Genomic DNA, 12688 nt, shown 5'->3' on the forward strand with positions numbered 1-12688 from the left:
TCAGTTGCATGCCTGAGATTGTGTAACACTAATGAAAATAATCTTTGCAAATGTTGCCATGAAATTTCAGATGGGGGATTATTCTTTAGCCTGAATTTATTGGAGGGATAAATCTTGTGTGTGTGTGTGTGTGTGTGTGTGTGTGTGTGTGTGTGTGTGTGTGTGTGTGTGTGTGTGTGTGTGTGTGTGTGTGTGTCATAGCTGAACACAAAAGAAAAGGCCACATGAAGATTAAATTCTACTGTTTCCATTGTATAATTACAGGTTAGACTTTTTACCAATTCTAACTTGGCCATTTAACCTTTGTCAGTCTTCTGGGTTATTGTTACTCAACAAATAACCTATAATATAGGTATTCTTAACATTTTATTAACTGGTTGGTGCCCCAATGGCAACATTGTTGTTGCTTAGAGTTGTTAAATAATAGAGCACACAGCTGCTTGCATTGTAAGAAATCTATTTTCTATACAAATATTTAAAAACTATGCTAATTTGTTTGTGTTTGCCTGCAACAGCTGTTCAGATCACTATTTGCATTAATTATTAGGCAAATTGTTTAAAAAGCATATTACCTGCTTATCCTGAGACAAGTCAAAATTTAAGGCACAATAATAATTTCATGATTTCAGTGATGCACACACACACACAAACACACAAGATAAGTGCAAAAGTATCTAACTTTTCCTATTTTTATCAGGTTTACATTTGACAAATTGATAATGTTAAACTTTAGAAACAGCGCAGACAGGGACATTGAATATCAGGTGACAGAAGGAAAGTGAGTGTGCATGAATAGTTTTGAGTAACTCTAAATGCCAACCAGAGATTGAGAGTCAGATATTTCGCTATTAACAACGCAGTCGTCTCCCTCAAAATAATCTGCATAACCATTCGGAATGATAATTGACATTTTCAACATGCTTCCCTGAAACTGAGCGATTTCAGCTCTCACTCCAGTGCATATAGCTGAATTAATTTTTTTCTCACAGGAATGGCTCAACTGTAGTAACATTTTGATTGAAAAGCTAAAGTGAAACGCATTTACCTTGAAGACAGTGGCACCCTCAGCTACACAGTTACCGACTTTGGTAAGATCGCAAAGACTGCAGCTACCTGAGATATAGTTGTGGAAATGGTATGCTAATGTCCTAGATATCTGCCCCAAATTGCTTTTGACCTGGAGGTTAAATGTGGAATTTTGCAGTGCACATATATTAAGTATCTAGCTATTTGATAAAAAATTAAGAGATAATAAGCAAGATATGACATGCCAGAGTGCATTCAGACTAGAGTTGTCATTACACACCAATATATAGTAGGAAATAGTTCCGTTCTAATATATTTAGTTAATCCTACCAACAGAATGATTTTAACGAGTACTATGAGTTCTGCTTGAGGGATCTGTGGAATACTATAATTGTTACTATCTTTATGATCCATTTGTAGTTAAGAGACTATGAAAATAAGCCACAAATTAAAGCCACTCGAGGCTGTGCCTATGATTTATTGGAGTGCTTAAAACCTCCTTAACTGTGATAAAATCACTATAATGCACAGCCTTAATTGGTGGATTGCTTTTATAAAACGGCAACAACACACTCAAAAACTTTAAGCTTATTTTTAAGATTTACACATTTTAATTTCATAACATCTTTCCATTAAATAGAATTGTTTTTTTTTTCATTTTTTCTAAATTACATTAAACTATTGAAATATAATATATCCTGAATTTTAAAACTATATAAATATATATATAATTTAATTTTGTTAAAGATAACTGTTTAGTTTTGTTAAAAAATAAAAAGCTATGAAATAATATATACTCTTTTCTTCCCTCTTTTCTTGTATATTGGGAAGAAAAGAGGATTATTTATATATATATATATATATATATATATATATTGTCACAAACTCAGAGAGCCTCTCCCTCCAGTCATCGGAGATCTGATTCTCCGGAGTATTGATCGCTAGAACTACATTTCCCATAAACCCGCATACCTAGGTCTGATTACACTACAGCTGTTCCCTGTTTCCCACGCTCTATTTATAGCCACGCTGTTCATTCATTCATTGCGAAGTCTTGTTTGCTCCGGCGACTCTACCAAGCAAGTTTACATCCTGTTTATATTCTAGTCTTTCTGTGTACCGATCCTGCCTGTTGTTTAGACCCTGTTAGTTTGCTGCCTGCCTTCTTCATCTCTCGCCTGCCCAAGTTCTACGATTGTTTGCTGCCTGCCCTGATCTCTGCCTGCTCTTGTTATTCTTCTGCCTGCCTGCTACATTCTCTGTTTGCCTGCCTTTGACCCTGCCTGTACGACTTGTTTGCTGCTTTCAATAAATACCGCAGATGGATCCCAACTTGCCTGAGGCTTCATTACAGAAGACTTCGCCTCACCATGATCCAGCGGTGATTTCGCGCATGACGGAGGAACTCACAGCCCAAGCTAATCAGCTGTCAGCGCAACAACAACAACTCGTTCGGCTTACGGCAGCTGTTGAAGAGATGATGCGCTCCATGCAGGTACTTCATCAGCCGACACCTGCACCGGCACCCGCTATAACTCAAGCCAGCTCGGCGGCGGCCGACACGCCCCTCGTAGTAACCTCCTCGAGCCCGCGGCTCGCGCTGCCCGAGAAGTTTGATGGCTCTCCGTCGAAATGCAAGGGGTTCGTCATGCAATGCTCCTTGTTTCTCTCTCAGCAGCCAGCACTTTACCCCACAGACGAAAGCAAAATTCTGTTCATGAACTCCGTCCTCATTGGCAGAGCACTCGACTGGGCAACCACATTGTGGACTAACCACGGATTTGCTCAATTTACTTTCGAATCCTTCCGACAAAGTCTGATTGATGTCTTTGATCACCCTGAGGGCGGCAAGAACGCTGGCGAACAACTTCTGGCTCTCCGCCAAGGCACACGGACAGTGGCGGATTACGCACTCTCCTTTCGAACCCTCGCAGCTCAAACTGGCTGGCTCGAATCCACGCACAAACTCCTCTTCCGGCAGGGCCTTTTTACAGAACTCCAGTCCGAGCTGGCCTGTCGTGACGAAGGTATCTCTCTTGAACAGTTCATAACCTTGGCCATCCGCATTGACAACCTAATCCGTTCCAGACGCCCAGCCCGGTGGACGACACCCCTCTCGCCGCTGCCTCGGTCCGTCAACACTTCCGGACCCATGCAGGTCGATCGGTTGCACATCACCCCCGAGGAAAGGGAACGCCGTTACGCCAACCACCTCTGTCTCTATTGTGGTCAAGCTGGACATCAGCGCGTCAACTGCCCGACGCGTCCCTCACAAGCTTCACATCCTGGGGTGAGTCTGCTCGTTTCCTCTACTTTGCCAGGAACCTGTCTCGAGGTACCCATTAATATCACCTCCCGGATAACCAGTACTAACACCCAAGCTTTGATTGACTCGGGGGCAGCGGGGAATTTTATCGACGAGTCATTCTGTGTACAGTATCAAATTCCCCTGACGGCATGTAATCCTCCTTTGACAGTGGCGGCGCTAGATGGTCGTCCCCTGGGATCCGGCAGAGTGTGCTACACCACCCGTGACCTCCTCCTGCAGGTGGGGGTACTTCACACTGAAACTATTTGCTTTTACGTCATCCAATCTCCCCGCAACCCTGTGATTCTTGGCTTTCCCTTGCTCCGACTACACGACCCACGAATTTCCTGGCAAGATAATCAGCTCACTCAGTGGGGCCCCACTTGCTCTACGAGATGCCTACGCTCCATTCAACCTACCCCCGTGGGGGCTGCCCACGTCATCAGTAACTCCGACACTGCTTCCACGATTCCTCCGGCATACGCCGACCTCAGTGAGGCCTTCAGCAAGGCCAAGGCGACACAACTTCCACCACACCGCTCCAGCGATTGCGCCATCGAGCCTCACCGCCCCGTGGAAGAGTTTATCCCCTCTCAGAACCCGAATCCCTCGCCATGAAGTCCTACATCGAGGAAGAACTGGCCAAGGGGTTCATCAGACACTCCACCTCTCCAGCCGCAGCCGGCTTCTTCTTCGTGGGCAAGAAAGACGGCTCGTTAAGCCCCTGTATTGACTATCGTGGCCTGAACGACATCACAGTCAAATTCCGCTACCCACTGCCCCTGGTTCCCTCAGCCCTGGAACAACTGAGGTCGGCCAAGATCTATACTAAGCTGGACCTCCGAAGTGCCTACAATTTGATCCGCATCCGGGAGGGGGACGAGTGGAAGACCGCCTTCTCTACCACCAGCGGCCATTATGAATATCGGGTCATGCCGTTCAGCCTGTCCAACAGCCCCTCAGTGTTTCAATCCTACGTGAACGACGTCTTCAGGGACATGCTCAACAGGTGCCTTATTGTCTACATCGATGACATCTTAATCTACTCTGAGTCCCTCGAGGAGCACATCGTCCAGGTGAGAGCTGTCCTAAAACGTCTTATCCAACACCAATTGTATGCCAAGGTCGAGAAATGTGAGTTCCACTTGAGGTCTGTTACCTTCCTGGGGTACATCATCAGCCCCGAAGGGGTGGCTATGGACGATCATAAGGTCCAAGCTGTCCTAAACTGGCCTCAACCCTCCACTGTGAAGGAACTCCAGCGCTTTCTGGGATTTTCCAACTTTTACCGAAGATTCATTAGAAACTTCAGCACCGTCGCTTCACCCCTCACCAACCTGATAAAGGGGAATCAACACAAGCTCCACTGGACCCCCGACTCCCTCCGGGCCTTCGCTCAGCTGAAAGAACGCTTCACCTCGGCACCCATTCTGCACCACCCAGACCCCGACTTACCATTCGTCGTGGAGGTGGACGCCTCGAACACTGGCATTGGAGCGATCATCTCCCAACGCCAAGGCAACCCTCCTAAGCTGTTTCCCTGTGCCTTCTACTCCCGCAAACTTTCTTCAGCCGAGCAAAATTATGACGTCGGCAACCGGGAACTCCTGGCTATGAAAGCCGCGCTGGAGGAGTGGCGACATTGGCTGGAGGGGGCCCGACATCAGTTTCAAGTATTCACGGACCACCGCAATCTCGAATATCTTCGCTCTGCCAAGAGACTCAACCCCAGGCAGGCCAGATGGGCTCTCTTCTTTACTCGTTTCAACTTTACTATCTCTTACCTCCCCGGGTCCAAGAATATCAAGGCCAATTCTCTTTCCCGGCAGCACGAAGCCATACCCCAAGGCTGCTGCTTCGAGCCCATAGTCCCTTCCGAGTTGATTCTAGCCCCCATCCAGTGGGACCTCATGGCAGACATTACTCAGGCCCATGCCTCCGCTCCACCACCGCCCGAATGCCCACCTGCTCGGACCTTCGTACCTCCCAGTCTGCGGGAGAGGACCATGCGCTGGGTACATGAGTCTCCGCACTCCGGTCACCCCGGCATCACAGCCACCATCCGCCTGCTGCGGAACCGCTTCTGGTGGCCGACGCTGTTGGAGGACGCGGCCGACTTTATTAACAAATGCCAAGCCTGCAACGTCGCCAAAACCCCCAAACAGCCGCCAGCCGCCTGCTTCAACCCCTACCCATACCTCGTCGTCCCTGGTCGCACATCGCAGTGGACTTTATCACTGACCTCCCCAACTCTCAACGCCATACCACCATCCTCACCGTTGTTGACCGTTTCTCCAAGGCCTGCCGTCTTATCCCGCTGCCCAAACTACCCACTGCCCTAGAGACCGCAGAACACTTGTTCCAGTATGTCTTCCGATACTACGGACTTCCCGAGGACATCGTCTCCGACCGGGGCCCACAATTCACGTCCCAGGTATGGAAAGCTTTCTTCCACCGCCTGAATGTCAATGTCAGCCTCACTTCAGGGTATCATCCGCAGTCCAACGGTCAGACTGAACGCTTGAATCAGGAGATCACAAGATTCCTACGAACATACTGTCATCACAATCATCACAAGCTACCTTCCTTGGGCTGAGTATGCCCAGAACTCCCTTCTCAAACCCTCGACCAACCTGACACCCTTTCAGTGTATTCTGGGTTTCCAACCCCCTCTCTTCCCATGGTCCGGCGAACCCTCCGAAGTTCCTGCAGTCAACAACTGGTTACAGCGCAGCGAGGCAGTATGGGACCAGGCCCACGTCCACCTACAACGGGTGGTTAATCACTCAAGAGAGCAGGCCAACCGTCACCATCGTCCCGGCCCCAGTTACGTCCCTGGCCAATGGGTTTGGCTCTCAACCAGAGACATCCGCATGCACCTACCATGCTAAAAACTCAGTCCTAGGTATGTGGGTCCCTTCAAAATTCTGAGACAAATTAACCCAGTTTCTTTCCGTTTACAACTCCCTGCTAATTACCGTATTTCTCCTACTTTCCATGTCTCCCTGCTCAAACCAGCTGATGCTCCGAGGACTGAGGAGGGGGCGCCTCCCGGGCCCCTCCCCATGATTGTGGGTGGTGAGGAGGCCTACCTGGTATGCATCTTGCTCGACTCCAGGCGTCACCGAGGTCAGCTCCAATACCTGGTGGATTGGGAGGGGTATGGCCCGGAAGAAAGATCCTGGGTCGGCGCGAATGACATCCTGGACCCCAACCTCATAACAGAGTTCCACCAGACCCATCCGGAATGACCAGCCCCTAGACCTCGGGGAAGACCTCGACGCAGGTCGCATCCTCGCGTCCGGAGCCGCTCACAGGGGGGGGCTCTGTCACGAACTCAGAGAGCGCCTCTCCCTCCAGTCATCGGAGATCTGATTCTCCGGAGTATTGATCGCTAGAACTACATTTCCCATAAACCCGCATACCTAGGTCTGATTACACTACAGCTGTTCCCTGTTTCCCACGCTCTATTTATAGCCACGCTGTTCATTCATTCATTGCGAAGTCTTGTTTGCTCCGGCGACTCTACCAAGCAAGTTTACATCCTGTTTATATTCTAGTCTTTCTGTGTACCGATCCTGCCTGTTGTTTAGACCCTGTTAGTTTGCTGCATGCCTTCTTCATCTCTCACCTGCCCAAGATCTACGATTGTTTGCTGCCTGCCCTGATCTCTGCCTGCTCTTGTTATTCTTCTGCCTGCCTGCTACGTTCTCTGTTTGCCTGCCTTTGACCCTGCCTGTACGACTTGTTTGCTGCTTTCAATAAATACCGCAGATGGATCCCAACTTGCCTGAGGCTTCATTACATATATACTCTTTTCTTCCCAATTTGGCATGCCCAATTCTTAATGCTCCAATTCCTCATAGTTGTGCAGCGACTCGCCTCGATCTGTTTGGCAGACAAATCTCAGTTGCCTCGGCTTCCGCAAATCTTATCACATGGCTTGCTGAGCGCGTTACCATTTTGCAGTTTTCACCATGGCATCCACACACAACTCACCTTGAGCCCCACCGGGAGCGAGAACCACCTTATTGTGACCACGAGGAAGGTAACCCACGTGACTCTATCCATCCAAGCAACCAGGTCAATTGGTTGCTCTGGAAGCCTCACAGGGGTCTCTCAGCACACCCTGGATTCTAATTTACGATTCCAGGGGTGGTGGTCAGCGTCTTTGCTTGCTGAGCTACCCAGGCCCCCTAAATGTGTAAATCTTAAAAATATTTTTCAATTGCAGCAATAGGAAAAAATGTCACCAAGGTCCATTAAATAGATACATGTCTTAAAATTTAAGTCAGTAGACTTAAAATTTAAGGCAGTTTTATATGGAGGGAGAGAAGGACTGAAGTAATGTACTGTACTGGCAGATGGTTAGCTGCATATACAGAGATGGATAGGTAGATAATTGCATCTTCTGCAGCGAACAGGACTACAGAAAAAGGAAGACAGGTGCTAATCAAATGTGATTGCAGTTTTATCACAAACAGCAGCCTATCTCGTATACACAGATCGGCCTCAACATTAAAACCACCTGCCTAATATTGTGTAGGTCCCCTTTGTTCTACTAAACCAACGCCAACCCGCATCCCAGAACAGCATTCTGAGACACAAATCTTCTCATCACAGTTGTAAAGAGCGGTTATCTGAGTTACCGTAGAATTTGTCAGTTCGAACCAGTCTGGCCATTCTCTGTTTACCTCTCTCATCAACAAGGCTTTCCATCCACAGAACTGTCGCTCACTTTAAATTTTTTGATTTTAGCGCCATTTGGAGTAAATTCTAGAGACTGTTGTGTGTGAAAAACACAGGAGATCAGCAGTTACAGAAATACTCAAACCAGCCCAAATGACCCAATTTATCAAATTTTTTCACCATTCTAACTGTTGATGTGAACATTAACTGAAGCTCCTGACCATTATCTGCATGATTGTATGTACTAAACTGCTCTCACACAATTGGCTGATTAGATAGTCGCATGGATGATTGTTGGTGCCAGATGGGCTGGTTTGAGTATTTCTGTAACTGCTGATCTCCTGGGATTTTCAATCACAACAGTCTCTTGAATTTACTCAGATTTTGTGCCATGCCAAAGACAAAATTATCCAGTGAGTGGCAGTTTTGTGGACAAAAATGCCTTGTTGATGAGAGAGGTCAACAGAGAATGGCCAGACTGGTTCGAACTCACAAAGTAGGACCTACACTAGGCAGGTGGTTTTTATGTTGTGGCTGATCGTTGTATGCAAGTGCCTCAGGAATCTGCAATACTCTTCATATATATTAATTCACATATTAAAGGCTCTTCCTTTCTGCATTCATCCATTCACGGTGATCTTTTTTGTCTGTTTATATTAGTGGTGTTCACTTGTATAGAGATCGTCGCAGTGCATGGCTATAAAAGAGCATTCATACAGCAGGTCAAAGCAAGTGTTTATTTGATTATCTCTGGTCATGGGTATAATCTGCATCCATTTATTTGCTGACCTATTGCAACACACTGACTACAGATAACAGGGTGTTATAAGATCATCAAAAATCCACATACATTAATATCATGCACACATACATTAAAAAGTTCAGTATAGAAACCCAAATAACCTTTTTTCCTGAGTGTAGATGTGACTTCTTCATCGCCTATTCAAAATCAAACATTTAAATGAAACATTCTTTAATCCACCCACCATGATTTTCAGCATTCATCTAGAGCTATAAGATACAACTCAGCTGAGCTTCCTACATGAAAATAAAGATAATTGGCACAATGAGATGTTTGATTTTTTTTATTTTCTTTGTAAATCAATCAGTTGGGCTGTTAAGGATCAGTAGACTTCTGTTTTCTTCCTGAATTATTACCAAATCAAGAATATTGTTTTCAGCACCTTCACTGAGGTGTGGATTCACACTACTTATTATCTAAACTGATCTGCAATTTGTTTAGGTCATCTGGGTTTATAATTAAATAGCAGTTGAATAAAATGAGAAACTCAAGGACCAGGTAGCATAACAGGAAGATATTTGTTTTAATTAAATCTTATCTCGTGCCATACTTCAATTTGCCATTTTCATCATCATTATTATCATCATCATCATCATTTTCAAGTAACAATCTCTGACAAATGAGGAAAGAACTCTGCCAATAAACAGTGAAACACTTTCTGCTGTCATTTTATTCCCTGTAAGATACCTTTCATATTAACATATTGCCTTGCTGCTTTTAAAATATTATGTTAGTCTTTGCAGTCAAAGACTGTATTGAACATAAGATTGAACATTTGTAATAGTCAATTTTTGAAATTACACATTACATAAAATATGAGGATACTTGGATACATAAAATTCTTGTAACATCCTAATCATGGATGGAAAAGTGTGGTGGAAATATGCAAATAAGGTAAAATACTCCCACTTTAATGGTTGAACGTTGCTGAATGGATGGTGTTTTTCACAAGTCTGATTGCAAAATCACATTTTAACATGAATGCCACTGATTGTCAATCCAAGAACACACAATAACTGGTTTGATGCTGTATATCATAATATTATTGTCCCTCGTATTCCCGTGTTTAGAGATTATGTATGAGTATGTTGTACACATATATCAATTTGAACAAAGACACTAGGATGTTTGGCTCTTAATGACTTAATATCGAATGAAAAGCTGTTTAACCATAACATGCGTCATCTTTTTATATATACACACTGATGAACCATGGGGTGGTCCCGGTCAGCAGTGGTGAGTACCTATCGACAGTGGTCCAAGGAGGGACAAACCACAAACTGGCAACAGGGTGTTGGGCACACAAGGCTCATCGATGCGTGAGGGCAATGAAAGCTAACTTCAGGGTCTTGTAGAGTCCATGCCTTTGCGGGTTGATGCTGTATTGGTGGCTCACGGAGGACCAACAGCATTTAAGGCAGGTGGTCATAATGTTTTGGATATATATATATATATATATATATATATATATATATATATATATATATATATATATAGATTCATTAATGTGAACTATATATACACCGGTCAGCCACAACATTAAAACCACCTGCCTAATGTGCACATAATGTACTGTGTATGAGTCAAAATATCTACATTTACTAAATATACTTTCTATAATTGAAATGCATTGACAAAACAAGCCATTTTCTATATAGTATGGATATAAATCAGACATTTTACTCTATTGCATTTAATGAGTTGCATTTTTGACCCATTCTAGGCTGGAAAAGTTAGCTCTGAGAGTTGATGAAATCATGGTGTACATTTTTTTCATGATAATGGCCCATTATGTAAGCCTAATGCTGCTCATAATCATTAATATAATAATAGCCACGTCGTCCACGTTTGCTTAAGTAAAAAAAGCACATACAAAATTTATATATACATTATATATTGTATACCCTATTATCCAATTCCATATGTTGACCTTATTGTGTGGCGTGCTGTGACTGTCTTCTCCGCATGCGTTCACCCTGAGTTCAGATCTAGTTAGAAAGATGCAGGAACTGATGGGCAGTCAGTTTTCTCACCTATCCGAGAGCGAGAGCACCACCGACCGCGCGCCGAGCGCGTTCTTTCTATTTCAGGGAGCATTTCTTTCAATATAAACCCGTTTCAACACCACTGGAGCTGTTCACGCGCGGAACATTCTCTCGCACTTGCGATCAGTTTGTTGATCCTATTAAAGTGAATTTGGAAAAGACGAAGCTCAGAAGGAGGCTGAAGCATCTTTAAGTGCGCGTGCATCTCTCTGAGCGCGTGAACATCATATGTGCTGCCTCAGAAGACTCTCTATATCACTACATCGCCTCAGTGGCTTTGAAAACGCTTCTAAAACGCCTCGTCTGAATGCCGAAAACTTTCCAGGAATATTTAGGAGAATTTGAGAGGATTTTGGTTTGATTTTCTGTCAGTAATACCTACTGAGTAAAAGTAGTACTTTTGGAGCTATTTGAAGGCGGAATACGAAGTGAACGCTGCGTTCTGAGGGGGATTCAGATTTACGGTCCTTCTTTTTTAACGGTCCTTCTTTGCTGACGGTTCAGTTTGGAAGTTTCTGAGTTTTCTGACGGAAGAAAATGGGCATAACTGGTTATTTTGTGCTGCCGTGGAAATGCCTGGTTGTTGTGGCTCTAAGACTGCTGTTTCTTGTGCCCGCAGGAGTGCCCGCGAGAAGCGGAGACTCTTATCTAAAGGACAACATCACTGTCAGACAGGGAGACAGTGCCGTCTTGAAGTAAGTCAATTATTTATATTCTGAAAAGTGTATATGTATTAATATGCTTAAGGAGCGTGATTTCCCCCCACTTATGCATACACTTATATAAATGTGTTGATGCAGATACGCAATTGTTTATGTGCTCGTCTAATATTTATTGAAATAGATATAATGTTAGTGATCTGACTGCTGTTTGCACAGCTCATTTTTTATCCTGGAGTTGTAATGGGAAATAATGGTGAGATGGGATCTATCTCGGAATGCAATCAGCATGCAGTCTAGTCTATGTAATCAGCTTTGGTGGCCTATTTAGATGAATAAGTAGTTTATCAACAAATCAAATTTCAGTTTGACTCAATCCTCCATCTCCTCTTTTCTGTCCTCTATCTTGCTCTTCCATGTTCTGTCTCAGTGTCTTTCTCTCTCTCTAATTCCCTCTCACTCTCTCATGCACACACAAACACACACACACAAGCAATCTTTGGTGCACGCACGCCCACATGCACTTACAGTAGCATTTGTTCTGAATTTAGCTCTGATGGTTATTCTATTAAGTTGGATCATTGTGGGGATACAGACAAGTCTTTATTCCAGCCGAAGGAAACAGCAGACTGTGCCTCCGTTTTTGCTTTTGCCCTAAGCATGGTACCATACGCAGTAGGGGACGTTTTGTGCTAGACAGTGGCCTGTGGCTGTCTCCTTTGACACTTGACTCCAGAACCCTTTTCCAAAAGAATGTGTGATATTTTTTTTCTGGAACAAAGCTGCACAACACCACTGCTGGGAATGGCAACAGTTCCTTGGGTCTTTATAGACCCTTTGAGAGGAGTATCATGCATGTAAATAACCTCTTTTGAATTAGGAGACATTCATTTGCAGAATGCCTTTTTAACGTTTTTCTTAAAAAAACAAAACAAAAAGAGGATAAATAATGTGTACTATTTAGAGGGATATTCTGGATTCATTACATGTTAAGCTGAATCGACTGCATTTGTGGCATAGTGTTTTGCCACCAAAAATTATTTTGACTTGACCATCCTTTTCTTAAAAAAAAAAAAAAAAAACCTGGGTTACACAGAGGCACCCCTTTCACATAGAAGTGAAAGGGACCAGTCCATAAATGTCTAAGCATAAAAACAAG

The 12688-nt window shown here is 44.3% G+C and overlaps 1 protein-coding gene across 2 annotated transcripts in view; it reads left to right on the plus strand.

The window, feature by feature from the left end:
* Positions 1-12688, plus strand: part of LOC127637109 (neurotrimin-like) — a 240075-nt gene that overhangs the window by 88983 nt on the left and 138404 nt on the right. The window contains exon 2 of one of the 2 annotated variants that reach the window (XM_052118020.1): positions 11490-11565. In XM_052118020.1, the coding sequence (XP_051973980.1) occupies positions 11490-11565 (76 nt within the window). Of the gene's footprint in view, positions 1-10963; positions 11566-12688 lie in introns of those variants that run through there. The other variant, XM_052118019.1, reaches the window with a different exon arrangement.

Source organism: Xyrauchen texanus, chromosome 44 (genome assembly GCF_025860055.1).
Source record: "Xyrauchen texanus isolate HMW12.3.18 chromosome 44, RBS_HiC_50CHRs, whole genome shotgun sequence".
Lineage (NCBI taxonomy): Eukaryota > Metazoa > Chordata > Actinopteri > Cypriniformes > Catostomidae > Xyrauchen > Xyrauchen texanus.